Source organism: Barbus barbus, assembly GCF_936440315.1.
Source record: "Barbus barbus genome assembly, chromosome: 41".
In the NCBI taxonomy this organism is placed as follows: Eukaryota; Metazoa; Chordata; class Actinopteri; order Cypriniformes; family Cyprinidae; genus Barbus; species Barbus barbus.
This window is the reverse complement of record NC_136719.1, coordinates 12,044,622-12,067,477: the sequence shown is the minus strand read 5'-3', so window position 1 is coordinate 12,067,477 and position 22,856 is coordinate 12,044,622. Positions and strand designations below refer to the sequence as shown.

At 38.2% G+C, this 22,856-nt stretch overlaps 2 protein-coding genes across 5 annotated transcripts in view; both read left to right on the top strand.

Annotated features, from left to right (window-relative positions):
* The window catches only part of LOC306861073 (ninjurin-1-like), a gene marked incomplete at both ends in the record, with an annotated part of 649,099 nt that overhangs the window by 452,772 nt on the left and 173,471 nt on the right, over positions 1-22,856 (top strand). The window lies entirely within an intron of this gene.
* On the top strand, positions 331-22,635 carry LOC306860740 (ubiquitin carboxyl-terminal hydrolase 19-like). 4 transcript variants are annotated; one of them, XM_079402607.1, is made up of 26 exons: positions 331-843; positions 2,217-2,546; positions 4,902-5,033; positions 5,307-5,443; positions 5,839-6,345; positions 6,449-6,758; positions 8,132-8,288; positions 8,369-8,440; positions 8,539-8,654; positions 10,319-10,542; positions 10,634-10,826; positions 10,918-11,051; positions 11,141-11,299; positions 12,276-12,386; positions 12,539-12,649; positions 12,751-12,852; positions 13,741-13,881; positions 13,978-14,096; positions 14,212-14,355; positions 15,112-15,440; positions 15,519-15,632; positions 15,708-15,924; positions 16,012-16,164; positions 17,088-17,254; positions 17,337-17,512; positions 21,561-22,635. In XM_079402607.1, exons 2-26 carry the CDS (start codon positions 2,381-2,383, stop codon positions 21,699-21,701), a joined length of 4,332 nt encoding a protein of 1,443 aa, XP_079258733.1. In that variant the 5' UTR covers positions 331-843; positions 2,217-2,380; the 3' UTR covers positions 21,702-22,635. The 4 variants fall into 4 exon arrangements, with proteins under 4 accessions (XP_079258733.1, XP_079258734.1, XP_079258732.1 ...); XM_079402608.1 differs by having other exon boundaries at positions 503-843; positions 10,325-10,542; XM_079402606.1 differs by lacking the exon at positions 21,561-22,635 and adding an exon at positions 18,411-21,381 and having other exon boundaries at positions 503-843; positions 10,325-10,542.

Here is a 22,856-nt window from a genome sequence, read left to right as displayed (position 1 = left end):
TCAGCTCCTTCTATATGATGTGCCACAGCAGTCAGAAAATCTTCCAGTGTTGACAAAATAACTTGTTTGTATATCACACATGTATTAAATGCAAATGCTGTTTTTAGAAAATAGGACCAAATCAAACTTACTTAAAATGAGAGAAAATATATGAAAAACCCAAACAATTAATTTACCACAGATGGCATGCATTAATGTTTCTGAAATTTGATTATTAGAAGGTTGCGTTTACGTAAAATGCAGTTATAAATACAGTATAAATACCCTAAATGTTAAGTTTAATCAATGCGTAACTTACAGAGTCATAAGCAGATGGCACTGACGCACAACAGAACAGTTTGACTGACATGTCCACAAACGAAACACTGTCTTTGACGTTTTTAATGAATAACATCCAACAGTATGTTTCAAATGTATGATATTTACTTATCAAATGCATCATAAAATCTCGCACCAAAGAAGTTCTCCTCTGCGCATGGCTGTAAACGTAGTGTCCGGAAGTAGACCGTGCGTATGTTTGTGTGTGGAGCAGGTTGGCATGATCGCCGTCTCTACCCGGTTTGTTTTTGTTCTCTAACAAAGTGGGAGTCACAGAGCAGCGGTCGACTCTCAGGTGGAGGACGGGTCTTTGTTTTTGTTTACCGTAGCTCGGTGTCTGTTTAACGCCACAAAATGGGTCCTGGTTAGGATTATATGGGAAATAAAGAAGAAATAAAGAATTATTTTTTAGGAGGCGAGCTGATGCGGCTCAGGGGCGATCGGCGGCCCGCTGCCGTGTGTGAAGCCTGGGGCTGAATTTAAGCTGCAGTCGCCGCGGCTCCGCTGACGGAGGAAAGAAACAAAGTAAGATTTAATTTAAACAACTGTTGTCTTATCCAGGTATCGTAATATGCCTTCACCTGTCCTGTAGGTATACATCAGTTTGGTGTGAGAGGCCTCGTGCTTCTGTTCCCTTTAACGGGTAACGTTAACGTTATTCAGCTCGCTCCGCACACAACACGGGAACCGGCATCTCCTACAACCACACAACAAAGTTAAGATATGTCACAAATCGTACGAATGATATTTATTTGTATTAGACCAAAATGAATGTTAAGGGGCATTTTCTTAGTGACATGTTTTGAGTTAAAGAGAGCTAGAGTCAGACAGGCTAAGCTAGCCAGGTTAGCATCCGCGGCATTAGCGATCATTACGGGTTTATAAGCTGATTGATTTCCCTTGGATACAGTTTTCTCATTTGACAGCTGAAAAGGAGAACGAAAGGAAATGTGAAAATGATTAAAATCAAAGATATCTCGTCTTTCTCCATATTTGTTTTGGATAATGACAGCGAAGTGTCTTGACAGTATCGGTTTTGGTGGCTAACGTTAACTTACACGTTTTAATAAAAAAGTGAAAGTGTAGTAGTGAAATCAGAAGGTTTGGTTGTCCGAAAACACTAGATTTTTATAAAGAGATCAAAAAAGTCAATACAAAATATTCTGTTATAAATGTGAGGTCCTTTTAAATTTCAGATCATGTCTGTTGTTCAGATGTAGACCCTGTTTTATATCCTATTACATAAAGTAGGATCTAAATTTCTGAGACCACATTAAAAATACAGGTTTTTCTACCTGGAAATAAACAGTTTTTCAAAACAATGAAAATAAATAAAAACAGATATCTTTATTTCATATATTATTGTGGTGTTTAAAAGGATTAATGTCAGCATGAAATTAAAATTTCTTTGATAAATGCATGATTCATCCATGTATATATTGCATTTGTTTGGAAAATAAAAAAAGACCTCATAATGTAATCAAAACTTCATAACGGGATCATCTCTCTAGTGATGTATACCAGACTTCTGTAATCAATTAATCTGTTTAAACCCCACCCCTCCACAACTGACTTAAATCCAACTAAAAACAGATGGATAGAACATACATAGTTCAGCCCTTTTTTACGATCTGTCTTTAAGATCTGTCACTACTTCTGGTGTACCTTAAATCTGCTATTTTAAAACATAGGCATCTTACATTTGTGTAAACACTGCAGTAAATTACACACTACATGATTTTCTGTGGAATGTATCAACTCTGATTTCAAACTGACCTAGCGTTGGGGGAAAATCTGTGAAAAAGTTGTGTAGTGTATTCCAGACTTTAATAATATGTACTGCCACTCAACCAGAGTCCGGTTGTAATACACACATTGCTGTTGTTTTTTGTTCACAGTCTCCCTCTAATTCTCTTCTGGGAGTGCTCTCACTTGAAACGCCGCCACGATAGCTGGACCAGGCAGGAAACGGCACAGCTCAGATCCAGAGCCCTGTGGAAGCAGCTCCAGCAGCGGGAGCGAGGTAGGAGACAGCTGACCCATTAGCACCAAGTGGCTGAAGATGGCCAGCAGCAGTACAGGCCCCAGCGAATCGGGCCAGAGGCGAGGTCAGAGAGGACCTGACGACGCAGTCAGCACCAGTAAGAAGAAGCAGAAGGACAGAGCCAACCAGGAGAGCAAGGAGGCCAAGCGGGCCGCCTCAGCCACCAGCTCAGAGACTAGAAAAGGTGAGGAGGCGACTTAGTTTGTTAACACTCATGAAATAGGTCTAAATTGCTTTTTCTTATTCAGGTCCTTTACCCCAATTCATTTTATCTCTTATCTTTTTGATTTTCCTTTCGCTTTGTCTTCCGCCAGGTGTTACTTTTGGAAATCAAGCTGTTGAGTCCTAAGACAGATATTTGATTTATATGCTTGGGGCAAAAGTACAGTGTGGGATAAAATATGTACTACAGTGATATCTAATGTAATATTAACTGATAGGAAGCGTATGTGGTGCAGTGTCCTTTTGACTGTTATTAAATGTAGACTGGCCCATAACTTGAGGTTAAAGTCATTAAAGGCATGGTGTAGTCCATGTCCTATTTTCATGTGCAGAGCTGGGCTGGTTTCCAATCTGTTACGTAGTGTGGTAAACAGGGAACTGGAAAGTTAACAGACATTAACTTTGTGAAACAAACTGAACTCGTGTAGTTGTTCTGCCATGCTAGTCAGTATTGATTTAACTATGGCACTGTGTCCTGAGCTTGTCTAATGAATTGGTTGTTGTGTGGCATTAGAAGCTGGTTTTGGTTGGTATGTGGCGAATCCAGTCATAAATTACATTTATGATAATCATCTTTAGGTAATTATCTTTGAACAAAACAAGGAAGTAATGAAAGTAAAATTACAACAGTAAGAGCATTTTGAATGATGCGATCTCAGATGTTTTTTTTACAGATATGTAGGCCTATATTTCATATTACTTTTGATAGTTCCGGTCATCTATGGTAACTGGATAGTTCTAAAGGATAGACCTAAAAATCTAAATTCTGTCATTTACTCACCTTCATGAAAGTCAATGGTTACCATCGACTGTTTACCATCATTCTTCAAAATATTTTCTTTGGTGCTTGAGAAGAAGGAAACTCTTCTCAAATATATAATTTTCATCTCTTTAAATAAGCCTTATTTTACGTGTTGATAGTTTATGTAAGACCAGATGTATTGTTTATTTAGTTTGTGGTGGCTTTTCTAATCATCTAATGGTATCATGCACCTGGCATTCATGGAGAATTTTAGCATCTCAGCGTATGTGTGTCTATGTATGGTAACTTCTTAGACTTAGTTGAATATACTTAAGTTGGCCAGTCTAGAGAGAGATGGATATTGCTTTATAATCATCCAGTGAAAATTACGGACTTGAATCTAGTGATGTTTGCCAGGCTTCTCCAATCATTTAGTCCACTTAAACCGTGTCTCAATATGAATCCAATGGATAGAAATAATACCCTGTCCTGCATTTCTTCTGATCTATCTGATTTTTAAAAAGAGGTTGCTGCTACTTTCATCATGAATTCACGTTACTTTACCCTTAAAAATCATTAGGTATATTTCTTCAAACATCCAACAAATGGTGCCATTTATCAGTAGAACCAATATTGATATCCCCCAGTTCAGTAGCAGTCTATATATAGATCAGCATTTGACTGTGACTTTAACTTCACTGAACTGAAGGCTAATTCTAAAACACGGACGTTGTCTCGTAATGCTTTCAGTTTACAATGACTGATGTTTGAAACACGTGTAAGTGTACATGAGTGTTTCGTTTGTTTAGTCCCTGTTTGCCAGCCTGTGTCTAAGGCTGTGCCCTTTCTGCTGAGCGCGTTTTGCCTCTGCAGTGCTCTGCCGAGTGCTGAAGTGTTGTAATCTAAGCCTGTGAGTCTCTGCTTCTGTGAAGAAGGGCTTTGTCAAGGTCAGTGGCTTTGCCCAGCGCAGCATGAAGAGTATTCCTCCAATTTTCTCGCTGCCCTCGTTGCCCTCTCTACATGCATTTGATATGAGTGCGCCATTGTCTTCCTCCTGTCGAGGTGTCATGTTTCGTCTCAGCCAAGCACCATCCCTACACAGCCTGTAATGCTGATTCCTGTCATGTAAGGGAGGCTCATGGGATACTGGCAGATGACATCACGTGGAATAGAAGACCAGCTGTGGGGCGTGGCGGCTTTTTGATGACCTTTTAGAACTGTGTGTCACAGCGAGAGAGAGTAACTGGACGGGACTAGCTGTCACTTGACCCTGAAGCCTGATCCGTAGAGATAAACTCGCTCTTTCCTGCTCTCTCTGACCTGATCGCTAACACGCACCTATGTTAAACTCCATAACAGAGCAGTTTGAAATCGAAGGGAGTTGGGATTCCTGCTATGAGTGGCTATCAGATTGTGTAGCGTTATCATGAAATCAGGTTTGATTTAGCTCTTTTGGTAGTTTGTGTTAATCTTTTGTGTATTATCTGTAGATAAATGTTCTTTTGTTTTCCCTCTGCTTATGAAATAATACATTCAATTGCAGTCATTTAATGTGTTTCTGATCGATCTATGTAGATTTGTTTCTGGACTGGAAGCAGAATGCGTTCGATGTGATAGTGAGACTGAACTGTGAAGATGCAGGGGTGCAGAGAGTGGAAGATATCGATTATGCCTTTTCTGAGTCCGCCTGCCACATCCGCCTGCCGGGTAAGGACATTGTGTACTTCTGTCTGATTTGATACATCTTGGTCTTTTGACAGAGGACCATGTGACACTGAAGACTGGACTGATTGCAGCTGATCACAGTTTTGCCTCACTGGAATAAATTACATTTTAAAATATAATCAATATTGTTTGATAAAATTACTGTTCTTATTGTGTTTTTGATCATATAAATGCAGCCTTGGTGAGCAAATGAGTCATCTTTCAAAGACATTTAAAAATCTTACCTTTTGTGTGTGTGTGTGTGTGTTTTCTCAGATGGCCGTGAATGGAGCTGTAATCTCCATGAAGAGATTGAAGCCTCCTGCAGTAAACTGTTTTACAAGGAGAAAACAAATGTTCTGCAGCTAGTCATGCACAAGAAGATCCCCCTCAACACATGGCCCACCTTTGCTGTAAGAGCACCTGCTCATTGTTTTCCAATCTTTCTCCAGCTGTCCATCTCCTTTTCAAACTTTTTTTTTCCAAAAAAAAGATTTTAAAAACAAAATTTGACCTAATTTATTGCTATTTATTTTTGCGGGTGTTCTATTTTGTACAGTAACTACAAATGTAATTACTAAAAATCTAGGGTTATTTACACATTTTCCAATATATATATATATTGCAAATGTTATGTCATATATCAAATATTATATCATCACATTGGTCTGTGATTTAAGCATATGGTCTGACAACAATATCAGAACTGCATGGCCATGCACATGTGCACCTTTGAGCATTCATAAATGTTTTCCTGATCAGAGATCCCTCAATAAAGCTTTATTTATTTGTGTTCCTTATTGAACAGAACAAGAAAAAGACAGAAATAGTGAACATCCTTAGAGAGAAGGGCAGCAACCACCACCAGTCAACCACAGGGCAGTCTGAAAAAACTGTTGAAATCATTGAGAAAATGCCCGCAGTGACCTCTGCTGAGCAGAAACGAGGTAAACCCGACCGAGGGTTGAAACGAGGAATGAAAGGCAAACAGACGGAGCTCACCGAGAGCACAGGTGTGAAGGTAGCTGAGATTAAATCAAGCGATAAAGCAGCCCCGATCAATGAGCCCAGCACAAAGCGCACAACGCGACCCTCCAGAAACACAAAAGAACCCCCAATAGCTCCCTGCTTGACAAAGGAGTCTCAATCCAAACCAGCAATTAATGGAAAAACACACGCATTAGCCGGGAGCAGTGGTGCCTCTTCAACTAGCACTGCGAAAGACAACAGGGTTCAGATGCAGGTTAAAGGTCAAGGATGCCAGGCATCACCGAGAGAAAAAGACCTGGACAGGGGGCCAAAAAGCAACGATCAGGTGAGACTAATAATTCACTTGAAAGTGAAAATAATCAGCATGTAATATAATGGTGGAAAAGAGTCTCTCACATCCTGATGTTCGTCCTTTGTGCTTTTTACAGGTTGAGGCAGATGAAAGTAAGACTGTTTCCTCAGTGTGTGAGCTGAAGGTGGTGCAAGAGGAGAGTTCTCCAGTGAAAACGCAAACTGGAAAAATAATATCTGATGAGAGAGAAAACAGAAAAGATGAAGAGAAGCCACAGGCCGATGCCCAGATCCCTAAAATGCTTCCGTCTCATGATTTGGTATCTGGGGAGTCTGTTTCAACAGCCTCTAAGAGAGAGGAGTCTCCTCAAAAGAGCTGCACAGAGGAGAAGACAGACAAGTCCAAGGAGGATCCACATGGAGGGAGCCAAGAGGATGATCCAGAAGGTCAGTTAAGAAAAATTGTGGCATCATGTTAGCGTTAGAGCTATAATTTATTGTCCTTTGCAGGAAATTTGTCTTGGACTCAAAGCTGCAGTAATACAAAACAACCACTCACAATACTACACAGCAACCACACCAACAACATTAAGAAAGAAGAAAATAGTTAAAATACCATCACACTTACTGCAATATACTTTTTAAAATACCAATACATACCGGTATAAATTAATTCTTATAGCGATTACGTCTATAAAATGGAATTCTATAACGCTTTCTATAATGTTATGTTCCGTCAGAGCACAACGTTAGAATATTCACCACTACAGTTCAAAAGTTTGGGGTCTGTAAGGTGTTTAATTTGATAGTGACGACAAAGATGTATAATGTTTCAAAATATTTCTATTTCAAATAAATGAGGTTTCTATTCCTCAAAGAGTCCTGACAAATAAAGTACCACTGTTTCTACAAAAATATGCAGCAAAACGTTTTTCAACATTGATAATAAGAAATGTTCCTTGAGCAGCAAATCAGCATATTAGAATGCTTTCTGAAGAATCGTGTGACACTAAAGACTGATATTTAATTTTTTGTATTTTGATCAAATAAATGCAGCTTTGATGAACACGATAATTATTTAAAATATATATATATATATATATTGTTACTGTGCCAAAACTTTGAATGGTAGTGTATTTACTATAGAGAGTTTGAGTACACATTTCTGTAGATATATTTCTCACATCTGTGAGGCAAGTAGCCTATACGCTGAATTTCTGTTCATTTTGTGATGCGCTCCAGTTCACAGAAATGGCAGGAAGCGCAGCTTGTTTGTTTTCTTTAGTTTACAAAAGCACAAAAAATGTTGACGTTGAGTTTACACAAATAAAAGTAGACCCTTTACAGTTTTGAATAATGCATTACTCTTATCTGTATGAGCAAAAATGATGGCGTATTTTGTTTCCAATTTTATATCAGGGAAAAATGGCAGTGATTGCACCGGTGCCTCCCTGTCATGCAGAAAGCGTGCCAATGGCTTCCACACTCCACACAAACACTTGGATAAGCACCTACTACTGCACATATTTCTGGGTTAATGTTAGAGTGAACGGACATGTGCAGTTGCTACTACTAACATGTTTCAATTTTAAATGATAATCCATATTTGAGGTCGATGAATGATAGGCAAATGTTTGGATTTCCTGTCCAATATACAGTGTAATTACCTCAAGGACCAGCCGTTAACGTTCTGTCTGTAACAAACATGTACAGTTTAGTTTTTCCGGTGACTAATTGGCTAATACATTTTCTATCCAACTAAGCCTCTTCTTACTATACTCTTACTATACTTACTATACTCATGATTGATGTGTGTTAAGGTCCGGAGCCGATGGTGGACTTGAAGTTTGTGAAGAATGACTCGTATGAGAAAGGGACAGACCTGATGGTTGTTAATGTCTACATGAAAGAAATCTGCCGGCAGATATCTAGGGTGCTGTTCAGGGAACAAGACTTCACTCTTATCTTCCAGACCAGGTGAGAGAGTCATCCACACAGTGTCCAGAAAAAAAGATTCCAACTCTTACATTTATACTAATTGCTGAAACTGTCCACAGTGATCCCAAATTTTTATGCCTTCATCCGGAGTGTGGACCAAACACTGTCTTTAAATGGCAGGTTAAACTCAGGTAAGACTTTCTAATGGGCATCCTAATCTCTGTCGATCCATTGGTCAAGTGTGTATTTCTGAGGGTTTCTTCACCGGTCCCGTCTGCTGATGTTTTAGGAATTTAATTCAGCCAGATCTGTCCAGCTATGCCTTCACTCCGTCCCGTATCGACATCACCCTGAAGAAAAGGCTCAGTCAGCGCTGGGGGGGTCTGGAGGCACCTGCCACACAAGGTCTGCTGCCTGGATTCTATTTGCTTCTGAGCAATCTTTTACAATTAAACAAACAATCATGTCATGCACATTGTTTTGTCTACATTTATGACACTATATAGTAGGGGTGTAACGGTACACAAACATGACAGTTCAGTACGTACGTCAGTTTTGACGTCACGGTTCGGTATGGTTTCGGTACTGCAGGAGTGGAAAGACTAAACTAATATTTTTTTTTTTTTAGCATTTAACAATGGTTTACTGAACAAATTGCTCTTTCTTTAAATAAATTCAATTATAATTAAAATTTTCTTAGGGATAAAAATCTACCTCAGCTTATGCTCTAGGGAGCCCTTTTATATTACTGTAAGGTTGCAATTAACAACAGAGCCCAAACTTAAATTCAGTTACTATTTATTTTTAACAAGGGTATAATAATCAGTACTCAAATTTAAAAATTGTATGCAAACATGTAAATTGTTTTTAAATTAATTTCTAAATTATACAATTTCTATTTGCTGTTGGAACATAATAATTTACAGAGTCATAACTTGTTTCATAAAATATTTATTTAAACATATGCATTAAATAATTAATTCACTAACGGGTAAAGTAAATATAATGAAGTATAGTCTAATATTTAGCAAAATGCTCTTTACTAGACTTCATTTCTCTAGCATGACGTCCCTGAGGTAAATGAAATGCTACATAACATTTGGTGTACAAGCTGTTTTAATGACATCTTTGCGCGGTTGAAACACCAATTGAGCGATTACACAAGGGGTGAGATGTTCATTCATATATATTTTGCGTTAAAACTAGTAAGGGCGGTCGTGGCCTAATGGACCGAGAGTCAGACTTGTAACCCGAAGGTCGTGAGTTCGAGTCTCAGGTCCGGCAGGGATTGTAGTTGGGGGAGTGAATAACCAACACTCTCTCCACCCTCAATACCACGACTGAGGTGAGACCCTTGAGCAAGGCACCGAACCCCCAACTGCTCCCCGGGCACCGCAGCAAAGGCTGCCCACTGCTCCGGGTGTATGATCACTACTGTGTGTACACATGGATGGGTTAAATGCAGAGCACAAATCCCGAGTATGGGTCACCATACTTGGCCACACACCACTTCCCTTTCCCTTTAATAAAGATGAAGGGATGATTATAAAAGTTTTTGTTTACAATATATATGTGTGTGTACTGTGCACATTTATTATTTATATATAAATACACTCACATACAGCATATATTTTGAAAATATTTACATGTATATATTTATATTCATATAATTTATATATAAATATATTTAAAATATAAACATAACATATTTTTCTTAAATATATACATGCATGTGTGTGTATATATACATAATAAATATATACAGCACACACATATATTATGTAAACACAAACTTTTATTTTGAATGCGATTAATCGTTTGACAGCACTAATTTTGTTCCTTTGTGCAGTGGTTCAGGAGTCTTTGAGTCTGTATAAACGTCAAGGAGCTGAAAAAATCATTATTTATATAATAATGTAATCTTGTTAAAATTGATTTCATACAATTGGTATCGAAAAAAGTATCGTTCAGGAACCGGTATCGAAGTCAAGGTATCGGTATTGATTTTTTTTTTTTTACGATACCCAGCCCTAGCTGCTAACCACAAGCTCTATTATCATCTGTTCAAGGTGCAGTGGGGGGCGCCAAGGTTGCTGTGCCCTCCAGCCCTTCCATGCTCGAAAAGAGCCAACCAGGAAGCAGCCAGCATGCACTTCCTGCTAAAGAAGAACCACGAGTGGGAGAGGAGAAAGCCAAACCCCCTCGGGCCCCAGAGGACTCGGGTCTGGATGCCGTGGCCCCTCGCTTAGTCTCCGAACACATGTCTCTCAAACAGGAACCAACTGTTGCTACGGTAATAAGTGCAATGTCTGTTTGTCACATATGATGTGCCATAACTGGTCTCAGGACTATTAATTATGACTTATCCTTTTGTCTGTCCACAGCCCAAGCCCACCTGCATGGTGCAGCCCATGACTCACACTCCTCCTGCAGGCAGTGAGAGAGCTGAAGAAGTGGAGGAGAAGAAAGTGTGTCTCCCTGGCTTCACTGGACTGGTCAATCTGGGAAATACTTGTTTTATGAACAGTGTGATCCAGTCCCTCTCCAACACACGGGAGCTCAGGGATTATTTCCATGGTCAGTGGCATATATTATAATTGATGAGAGTTGCATGTCTTTCATATGGTTGTGTGTCCTACCCAGGTGTTGTGGTGTTTGTTGTTTCCAGACCATGGGTTTGAGTCAGAGATTAACTGTAATAATCCACTGGGCACCGGTGGACGGCTGGCCATTAGCTTTGCTGTTCTGCTTCGAGCGTTGTGGAAGGGCACTCACCACGCGTTTCAACCCTCCAAATTAAAGGTATTTATGCAGCAACAAAATCATATCCTATATCATATCTTCTAGTTTCCCATATGTAATTATGGGTGTTGTTTCATTTCTCTTCATAGGCTATAGTTGCCAGTAAGGCCAGTCAGTTTACAGGCTATGCACAGCATGATGCTCAGGAGTTCATGGCTTTCTTGCTGGATGGGCTGCATGAAGACCTGAACCGCATCCAAAACAAACCGTACACAGAGACCGTTGACTCAGACGGCCGTCAGGATGAAGTGAGCTCTTGTTTTTGTCTCAAAACATACTGCATATACTGCATCCTTGGATATGGAGCAGAGTGTGTTACTAATAAGGGAAAGGGGGAAAGGGAAGTGGTGTGTGGCCAAGTATGGTGACCCATACTCGGAATTTGTGTTCTACATTTAACCCATCCAAGTGTACACACAGTAGTGAACATACACCCGGAGCAGTGGGCAGCCTTTGCTGCGGTGCCCGGGGAGCAGTTGGGGGTTCGGTGCCTTGCTCAAGGGTCTCACCTCAGTCGTGGTATTGAGGGTGGAGAGAGTGTTGGTTATTCACTCCCCCAACTACAATCCCTGCCGGACCTGCCCACGACTGCCCCTATAAGCATGTCCAAAAGTCTGAGACTACACTGGCAATCTGAGATTCAGAATTTAATTTATATAATTACAGTTGACCAGGCATTATAATGTAAAATGAATAGGAAATATAAAACATTCTTCACTTAAGTCATTAATCAAATAATTGAATTTGTGACATTTGAGCTAGTGTTGTCACGGTACCAAAATTTCAGTATTCGGTACCAATAGCAGTGAAAAATCCACGGTTTTCGGTACCAAAGCAAAACACAACAACATGCTAATAAAAAAAAACACAATTTTTATTAATAAATTCAAACAAAAATAAAATGTACAAAAATCAAAGCCATTCTTTATACTTCTTTAAAACTGTTTCAAGTTTTTCCGCAAGTAATAAAAGTATGAAAAACAGTAAACAAGTTTCACCCAAATTTAATTTGTCTTTTATTTAATGAAATTTAAACACATTTTATTTTTTTGGTAAATGAAGGGAATTTACTATTCAATATGGAAGAAATATTGTGTGATTTATTTCTTTAAAATAAAATTAAAAAAAATAATAATTCTTTATTTGTGTCGTGTGAAGTTGCTACGGGAGGCTTTTCTGTGATGATAAATCTTCTGAGCGTTGCTCTTGTTTGTGGTTTGGCAGGCTGTTGCAGAAGAGGCATGGCAAAGGCATAAAATGAGGAATGATTCCTTCATTGTTGACCTCTTTCAGGGCCAGTACAAATCAAAGCTGGTGTGTCCCGTGTGTTCTAAGGTAATACATCAAGAGCTATGATTCAAATTCATGAAGTCAGTAAAAACAGTGTAATTTTAGCACTTTTAATGGTGTTGGGCAGATAATTGTGATTTTCTGCGTCTCTTAGCAATATGGTTGTTGGATTTTTCTCATCATTTTTTATTTTTCAGGTTTCCATAACCTTTGACCCCTTCTTGTACTTGCCTGTCCCCCTACCTCAAAAGCAGAAGGTGCTGACTGTTTTCTATTTCGCTAAAGATCCCCACAAGAAACCAGTCAAGGTACACAGCACAACTTTCTGAAGTTCTGTTCAGCTTTGTTTAAATGGACACTTGGACAGTCTTATTTATTAATGTTTGACCAAAGCCTTTTGCTTGTGTAGTTTTTGGTCAGTGTGAGTATAGTCAGCGCGAGCGTGACTGAAGTACTGGAGTCAATATCTCGCAGTGTGAGGAACAAACCAGAGAACCTGAGGCTGGCAGAGGTATGATGATCCTGTTCTGAACACTTCATCTGCTTGTGTTTGATTCATGTTTTCTAGCACATACAATGTATTGTGTTTGTGTTTTAAAATATTTGGAAATGGAATTGGAAAGTGTGCTGAGTATGGCTGCTCAATTATGGCCAAAATCATAACTCTTGATTTTTTTTTTTTTTTTTTTTTTTTACATTAGTCATCATTCGAGGTGGGTTTTTTGTTGTCGTTTTGTTTTTTACAGTGGATATAATATTGTAGAGCTACTTAAAAATCCTAAACTTATATTTAACATTTTAAAATTTAAAATGTTAAAATACTAGGGAACGCCAGATTTTTAAATCAACAGCCCGGAAGAGGGTGCAAGGAATAAATACAGACCAAACAGCATTTTATTATATTGTTTATTGCAAAGTGCATTTAATTTTAAACTAAAGTTTATCAAATCAAAAGATTTAACCTAGGCTCAATTCCAGTTGAAATTTTTTACATTGCTTATGTCAGAATTTGTCTTTTCATAAAAAATATCCTTTAAATATAGGCAATATTTTGTAGAACTGTTCTTTCTTTTTTAAAAACACTGTTAGTACATTGTTAATAACTTGTGTGCCATTTTTTCCAACAGTAGCATTGCTAAATGGAATTTGGCACTATAATTTATCTTGATTGTATAGTTTTCACTATAATAATGTATCTTGTTGTAAGCCAAGATCACACTTGAAAGCAACTTTGGTCGCAATTTCCGTCGTTTCCAATAGAGTTCAATGGAACTAACGACCATAGTTGGTTAACAATGCTTTAGGGAACTGTACCACAACTCTACTGATGTGTGCTTTGTGATATTTATACATTTTATTCTTCATTAATAGATTGTGTTCCCTCAATATTTTCTCTCAGGTGGTGAAGAACCGTTTCCACAGAATCTTCTCACCGTCTCAGGCTTTAGACAAGGTCACATCCTGTGACCAGCTCTTCTGCTTTGAGGTGTTGTCAAAAGATCTTGCCAAAGAGAGAGTGGTGCTGCTGAAGGTCCAACAGGTACACCATTTCCGTCACTCTTATTATTTTCCTAGGTTTTGAGAATTTTCTTGCTGTGATAGAATGCATTGATTGTGTCTTTGTGTTGATCTTCAGAGACCTCAGGTTCCAAGCATCCAAATCACAAAGTGCGCTGGCTGCGTGAAGTCTCCTGCCCCTGACGACGAGAAGCTCAAGCGCTGTACTCGCTGTTACCGCGTCGGCTACTGCAATCAGTAAGTTTTCATATGTTCATTAGAAGCGTGTGTTGTGCTGGCTCTGAGATCAGACTTAGAATTTAGAGACTTTGCCTTGGGTAGTTGTTATTAAATTTCTTTCCTCTGGTTACAGGACCTGCCAGAAGAACCACTGGCCCAATCACAAGACCACGTGCCGGTTCTATGTGGAGAATATTGGACTGCCGTTTTTAATAAGTGTGCCTGAGTCTAGGCTGACTTACACCCGTCTGACACAGCTTCTGGAAGGCTACTCTAGGTAAAAGAGTAGCCTAGATTAAGTATTTACCCATTTTGGTAATTTGGTCATCTTTAGAAGATGGTAACAAGTGCACTGATACATTTTTAATATTTATTTGTCTGTATATTTTATATTATTGTCTTATTATTAATGTATTGTTTATTTGTCTCATTTTATGTCACTTATATTTCATATACATTTTATTTTGTATACATTTTGTGAGGATTTTATTCAGGTTGATGTCTATTTAAAATTTATCATTTATTTGTCTTTATTTATAGAGCAGATTTATTTTTTTAGTTATATTTTTATAGCATTTGTTGTATATAAATTATATTTGATAGCGTTTATGTATTTGTTTGTTATATAATTTATGGATGTAATTGATAAATTATGCATAACATCTTTTTGAATTTTTATAACCAAGTTTTATATTTTATACATTTTTATACACTTATTTGCTTTGAATTTTTTGTTATATTTTTTATATATATTTTTTTATCGTAGCATAATTTTTATAGCATTTATATTTTATATCAGTTTTGTATTTGATATACCTACTTTTATAGCATTAACAGCATTTTATTTGTTATATTTTTGATAGCATTTTATTTATTTGTCTGTGTAGTTATAGCATTTATTTATAATTATTTATTTTATGATCTATTTTAAGGTGGTTTTGACAAATAGATTGGGGTATGCTGACAAAAAAAGTAAAATCTTTTAACCATTAACCAGAAACACTGTGTAACCCTTCTTTTTTTGTGTGTGCAGGTACTCTGTCAATGTGTTCCAGCCACCTTTCCAGTCGGGTCGGACGTCTCCAGAGGCAAGCCTGTCCCGTGTTGACCTGACCCCCATGGCAAGCAGTGTCTCAGATTGTCAGGAGCAAGAGGAGGAGCCGTCATCTGCGGTAGAAGCGGAAAGCCAGGCAGAGCAGGGTGGCTCTGGCACAACACCACAAATAGAGACCGCGTCTGTGATCTCCGCAGCAGGTGGGGACACTCTCTCCAGTGACTCGGGCTGCTGTGAGCTCGCCTCCAGCTCCCAAGATTCTCTGGTGGAGAAAGAAACATCATGTGAAAAGGCTATTAAACCAGAAGGTAAGTTGGTGTAAAGCTCTTTGCTAAAGTTTTTGTTTGTTGTGGAGTTATAATCCACTGATGTTTGTTCATTTGTAGCTGTAGTGACCGGGTATCAGCAGCCGTCTAAGTCAGCGACTGGAAGTACGTCTCAATTCTACATCACAGTTCTGGACTCAAGCCAAAATGAGGACCGAAATCTTGAGGACAAAGGTCAGTCAGATTTTTGAATGGATGTGTTTCTCGTGTAGGTGCAGCATATCTTCTTCATCCTGGTGCCACTTACAGGTGATGCGGTACTGGAGCTGCCTGATGACTGTACGCTGGAGCTTGTGTGGAACAACAACGAGAAGCAGAAGGAATATGTGCTGGTGCGCTCTAAAGAGCTGGAGTTTGATGAGGACCCTGGCTCTGCTACAGAGACATCCAGGGCAGGACACTTCACCTTGGAGCAGTGCCTGAACCTCTTTACCAAACCTGAGGTGCTGGCCCCTGAAGAGGCATGGTACGGACAGAAGTGTCAGTTTCAGTGTGTTTAAATGACATCATAGATGTGATTGGACTCCTTATATCTTCTCTTGTTGTGATTCAGGTATTGTCCTAAGTGTCAGCAACACAGGGAAGCCTCTAAACAGCTGCTGCTTTGGCGTCTTCCCAATGTGCTCATCATCCAGCTCAAGCGCTTCTCGTTTAGGAGCTTCATATGGAGGGACAAGATTAATGATATGGTTGATTTCCCAGTCAGGTACACTGAGCTATATTCGGTCTCCCTGGCTATCACTAGCACAGGATTTCAAAAGTTTAGGGTCTGTAAGATTTCATTTTGTTATATGTTATGCTCATGTATTTATTTGATCAAAAATAACAGTAATATTGTGAAATTTTATTACAGTTTAAAATAACTGTTTATAATACAATAAGAGTGCAATATTTACAATTATTCCTATGATGGAATTTTCAGCATCATTACTCCAATCTTCAGTGTCACATGATCCTTCAGCAATCATTCTAATAGGCTGATTTGCTGCTCAAGAAACATTTATTTTCAGAGTAAAAAAACTATTTTTCTAAAAACCATGGTAGTTTTTTTGTAAGATTCTTTGATGAATTGAAAGTTTAAAAGAACATAATTTATTTGAAATAGAAATCTTTTTTAACAAATGCTTTAATTTGATCAAAAGTGACAGTTAAGGCATTATTACTGAATAAAATAAAAATCTTACTGACCCCAAACAATTGTTATTTTAGGATTGCGATACTGTTATAGTTTTATTCATATTTTGAATGTTTTGTTTTTATATATTTCATTTTCCTTTTTTCACTGTCACTTATTTTAGTTTTTATTTAATATTTCTAGACAGTTCTTCCCTAACTGTAGTCACCTATAGCTGACTCGCTAGTTGTCTGGCACTGTCTTCTGAACAGCTGCTTTGTACTTATATTTATTATGAAAAGTGCTATACAAATAAAGTGTGGGTTAAAAAGTTACACTGATAATTAACAATAATATTGTTAATACAATCTCAGTTGTTTGTGCCACTATAAAAATAATCCTGATAGTTTAGGTGTATCTTAATAGGAGTATGAATTGTGAACTTGTCATTTAGCTATAGTTTTGTTTATTATCCATGTTTTGGATTGACCGTATAATGGATGTTTTCTCATCAGAAACCTGGACCTGAGTAAGTTCTGTATTGGTCATAAGGGTGACATCCAGCAGCCCCCCATCTATGATCTCTATGCTGTGATCAACCATTATGGCGGCATGATCGGAGGACACTACACGGCCTACGCTCGTCTTCCCAGTGACAAGAACAGCCAGCGCAGCGACGTTGGTGCGAGCAAGCTCTTCTAGATCAATAACATCTCACCAGCTGTGATGTGAAACATCTCACTGTCTGTCACTTACTATTTCAGGCTGGCGTTTGTTTGATGACAGCACAGTGACAACAGTGGAAGAGAGTCAAGTGGTTACGCGTTACGCCTACGTGCTGTTCTACCGCCGCAGGAACTCTCCGGTAGAGAGGCCGTCTCACTTTCTGGGGCCGCTTGGCGCCGAATCCTCTGCTGCAACCGGAGGTGCTGCCAGTCAGGTGAGCTCAGCACCTTCTCATGTCACTGCAGCCCAATGGAAAACAGTTTAATCTTAGTGGAGCAGCTATATACTTGTTCATTAAAGTTGCAAGGGATTGGGTAACGTTCCTGGTGGATTCTCAACATTTTTCTCCATCGTTCATTTTTTAATGAGCTGTCTCTCAGAAATCTCTCAGACAGCATCAGCTGATTAAAATTGAATTAGCTGTTTCATGAGAGATTGTTCTCTCAGATGTTATAGAGTATAATCACCTTGTGATATCTATCAGAGTCGTGACTAATAGATGAATCACGAAGCATCACAGACATTGAGAGTCGATTTGATGAATTGTATTTTTTTAGAATAATTTTTCTTTGTTAGTGATTTTTGTGAAAACTCACACCAATTACATTTTCATCTTAGTTTCAACCATTTCTAACAAGACGTTTTTTCACATATATCACATATATCTCAGTTGAATGCGTCACTGACCATCGTAAAACTTGAGTGATTCAGTAACATCTGGGGTCTTTAACAGATTAGATAACGATGCTTGTTAAAAGGTTAAACATTTTGGTATTTTTGAGGGAATGTTTTACATCAGTGGTCCATCCTTAAAGTTCAAGCTGGGATTTATGGGTTCAAGGAAACATTTTGCCTTTAATTCAGTAGATATTTCACTCACAGGCTGTGTACATTGATTCAAAAAGCTATGATTTGACAATGAAATGCTACTTCTGGACAGGAAGAGACCTCTTTGTGGTCCTTTTGCATGCTATTTTGCTTACCCATCCACCTGAGTGTGTGAAACTGGAGCAGTGAGCTCTCTGATACTCTCAGTGTAATTGGTGTTCTACGGTGGAATGGTGAGGCAAGGCCCTTTCCCAGAAGCTGACACAGGTTTCCACCAATCGCAGGCGTCTCTAATATGGCAGGAACTGGAGGAGGATGAGGAGGGGCAGCGAGAGGCCTCTTTTCGGAGCCTGTTCCGCCCCGGTCTGCGTGGAAGAAGAGCCAGGACGAGACCGGAGGAAGAAGAGGAGGGCAGGGGAGGACATTCTCACCGCAGACGAGAACGCATCTCAGATTACTCTGATGGCGAGCGTCTGAGATATTTCATCATGGGCACTGTGGCGGCAGTCCTAGCCTTGCTGTTCAACCTCATCTATCCTTTGTTATACTGGTCCAACTGGGTTTAATTTACTAGTCACTGCAGCTACAGACCCTCAGCAGAAAGTGCAGATTTGCACTTTGTATTGTACTGTTAGTCATCACTCTTCTCTTGGCCACTTCAATGTTATATAGCTTGGGAGTCACACAGCCACTCAGGATTGTTTTTTTTTTTTTTTTTTTTTTTCAGTTGTTTTACAATATTGTCCAGAGTGTTTCATAAACACTCAGGAAAAATGTCTTGCATAAATATAAATATACTTAGTATATGCATTTAATGGTTGACAAATACCCAGAGCAGTTAGGAGGACACCTCCTTTTTAGCCAGACTTGAGATTTTATTTTAGCTCTATTGACCAATCAATAATTTACTTAGTCATGTTGTTCCAATCCTCTATGACTTTCTTCTTCAGTGCATAAAAGAAGATATTTTGAAGAATTTTGGTTACAAAAGTTTCCATTCCCATCAGATTTTCTTTGGTTCATACAGTGGAAATCAATGGGAACCAAAGCCAACGATCTTCTTTTATGTTCATACAGGTTTGGAAGGACATGAGAGTGAGTATCTCTAACATCTGCCAGTCAGCATTGTGTATCAGCTGTATGTTTTAAATTGAACTTAAATGACTAAACAGCTCAATTATGATCAAATCTGCGATGACTCTATATCTCTGTAGGTGTATTATGTCAGATTTAAAGTAAACATGAATTCAAAGTTTACACTAGTTAATATATTAGTGGTCTTATCATGAAGACCCAAGAAAAAGTGTTTTTTTTTTTGTTGTTGTTGTTTTGTTTTTAAATCTTGATGTGTTTTATTTCAGCTGATGAAAATAATGTTAACCAATGGTTAGATAGTGATCTTATGCATGGTTCATTCTGACCCCACTCTGTAACACCCACTTTTTGCAATCAAAGACATCAGGTTCGGTCTTGGAATGTCTTTTTTTCTTCTTGTTTATGCCATATTATTGAAGTAAAATGAGCTGTGTATGCCATTTCATGTTGACTTTAAATCTAGATTGGTAGAAGTCCTACTTTTTGTTTTTGGGTAAATCTTGCTACTTCATTTCATGGTTACATGTTCTTGTTGTTTTTAGTTACATTTCTAATAATCTTTGTTGATTTTATTTACTCATTTTAACCACTAAATGATTTTCTTCTGTCTTAATGATTTTTTGCCAAACTTTGTCAATAGTCTGGCATGTTTTAAGATGTTTTAACCCTCTGGTGTTCTTTGTTTAGGAGTTTCACTCATGGTCTTTGCCATCAAAAGAGAACAAACACCTCAAATGTTTTTTTAAATGGTTAAATCAATGTATTTGTTTTTGTTCCATATTTTTTCATGTATTATTTTGTATTTTGAGGGAATTATATGGTACTAGTTAATATTTATGCAATAATTGATCCCACCCCCCACACAATTAAAATTAACACTTTTTTCCCCCCAGGTTAAAATAGAGACAAGGCCTTTAACTATAGTAGATGCTTTATTGATTTTATATCACACATTTCCAGAAATGTGCTGTTGTCGTCACACAAGTTAATTTGTGTGTGTGTGTGTGAGAGAGAGAGAGAGAGTGGTTGTGTTTTGCACTTTTGATGTTTTGACGTTTAACCCCTTCATTGCTGTGTCCTTTTTTCCTGCATTGTAGCTGAACTGTTCACACATTTGCAAAAACTTGCTCTGTTATAGTTACATATATTCACGTCAGTCAGTTTTTTTTTGCCGTCTTGATGTTTCAGAGTGACACCCCTTTATTGCCGTGTACTTTTTTTTTTTTTCCTGCATCAAGGCTGCTTTGTAGAATCTACATCCAAAAGCTTCTGTATTTTTGCCTGTTACCTGTTTATTTCATTGGCGATCATTTTTGACCATGAAAGCCACAAGTGTGACTCCTTTTTTAGCCTTTTTTAAATCATGCCCTCAATTTTATTTTGTGTTTACATAGCAAGTCTCATTAAGGTCACCCAGTTTCATACCATCCCGATGAAGATACAATTCTTTAAAACTCAAAACATCAAATTATTAGGTCAGAAGTGACCAAAGAACACCAGAGGGCTAACAATTACCATTTTGTGATCAGCGAGGCAGATCAGCTCCGTACTGTACTTTTGTACCCAACAAGGGAAACCAGTGTGATCTTTCCCCTCTACTTTGCACCATTGATTCAAAGCCTAGTAGCACATGTTGTAAATTGAGATGAGATGCACATATTGTAAAATGAATGGTACTCTTGTTTTTGGGTATGTGTCAGTTTCAACAGTCTCAGGGAAGCTGGTGGGCTATAATGGTTGATGTGTCCGTCCACACTACAAAGCCTAAGACATTCGGCTTCTGTGAATGCCTCCGCTGTGGACACCATGACTGAAACAATACCATCAGATTGTTATTGTACCTCATTATGGTCATAGATTTAGGTGTTTGAAATTACTGGTTCTAATTAAAGGGTAAATCTTTGGGCACAGGACTGCATTATGCATGCATGTTATCATGTAGGCAGTAATTGAATATTTTTGGGCAAGCAATTTTTATTTAAATATCTTCAATATTCATGAAGATATTTTGGACCGATATCTCTGAAGATATCTCTTGAGAAAATATTCATGTTATTTATGATGCTGCATAAAATGTCCCAGCAATAATTGAGACCACTTTAAATGCTGTTCAATTGTAATAGTGCCTGTATCACGCTCTTCATAAACAATAAATAATTCAAGATGACCCTGTCTTGAAATCACTCATTTGAATTAGTTGAATACTTAAACTCTTTGCTGTTGAGTGTTTTTTTTCCCATGTTATTTATAATGAAAGAGTGAATTAACAGTTGGCGTTCATGACTCCATTCAGAAGATGCCTAAAGTTTCTCCCTTTATAACAGTGGTTTATTTTACAGGCTTCTAGCCAGACACTGTTTGGGACAGACCTGGACCCAGACGGACCTCCTCAGTTGAGCACGGATGTGACCTCTGACATGTTTGCACACTCTGGAGAATGTGCCGCCCCATCCTACAGCAACATGGAGGAAGTGGATTGAAACTTGACCCAGTCAGGGAGACTTGCTTCCTCGAAAAAATGAAAAATAGACATTACTACTCACAAGTGGATCTAGCATGGCAAAGGTGCTCAGTTTCTTTTTATTTACATTTGCAATGCAGACAAAAAGGCTCCAACACAAAGACTGTTTGGAAACAGCCGATTAAAGACGTACAGTAAAGTGATGCTTAAAGACTAATCCACATTTACAAATAGTTCTGTAATTTGGGAAGGTGCACACATTGAAATACACTGTCATAAGAGGAAGCGCACAGATGTTCAAGGTTTTTTTTTTTTTTATGTTTAAGCATTTTAACCTAGAAATTATGCCATTCACGTTTTCACACGGTGGGGTTCTAATACAATGTTTATCTTGCTTGTATTTACACGAGGTGTTACTTTGGTAAAATCAATCAGTGACTGCGATCAACATGGTTGGTTTGGATGCACAGAAGAGTTTGTTCTCACTGAAATGTTGCCTGGCCAGATGTGTTTCTCTGTAAAGAGTCAGGAGGTGTTGTGTAAAAAAAGTTTTTGCAAGTGTTGTAGGTGAAGTTTTAAGTGTGGGCAAGGCAGATTGTTAGGTTTTTTTCTTACACTCAGGCAATTTCTCAACTTTATGTCCTGTTCTTTCTTTCTCAGACAATCCAGTGATTGAAATTCTTTCGTTTTACTTCATGTCAGCTCCTGTGGAAATGCAAAATCTTGATTTACTGAGATGCATGTTGACCTACAATAGCCCTAGTACAGTGTATCATATATTATCTCTCTTGTTTTTCTAAGTTTTGAGTGGATTGTCCCATTTCCCCATTCCTTGTTTCTGTGTTGGACTGCATAGCAAGCAGGAACTGGGGATTTGATCGTAAGAATGCTGCTGTGAATAAACAAATGGTTAATATAAATAAAAGCCTTTTTTGCGTAACAACCTTAAATGTTAGAGTTGTATATGCATATTTATTTGTCAAGTTTCATGTTAAGTTTAGAACTAAACAAGCAGGTGAACCTCATGAAAATTTATGAAAAAGCAACCGGGTCATGTTTCAATCCAAAGTCTAAAGAAATCATATTTTGCATTAAGAAAGTGTGACACGTTGGCTGTTGAATGAATGGGAACGTCTATAACAAAGCATTGTTATATACAAAGTGACATATACAG

Coding starts and splice junctions, on each gene's coding strand:
- LOC306860740 (XM_079402605.1), top strand. CDS start 2,381: ATGGCCAGCAGCAGTACAGGCCCCAGCGAATCGGGCCAGAGGCGAGGT. Junction 8,289..8,368: donor ACTCTTATCTTCCAGACCAG/GTGAGAGAGTCA, acceptor AACTGTCCACAG/TGATCCCAAATTTTTATGCC. Junction 11,300..12,275: donor CAGACGGCCGTCAGGATGAA/GTGAGCTCTTGT, acceptor GTGGTTTGGCAG/GCTGTTGCAGAAGAGGCATG.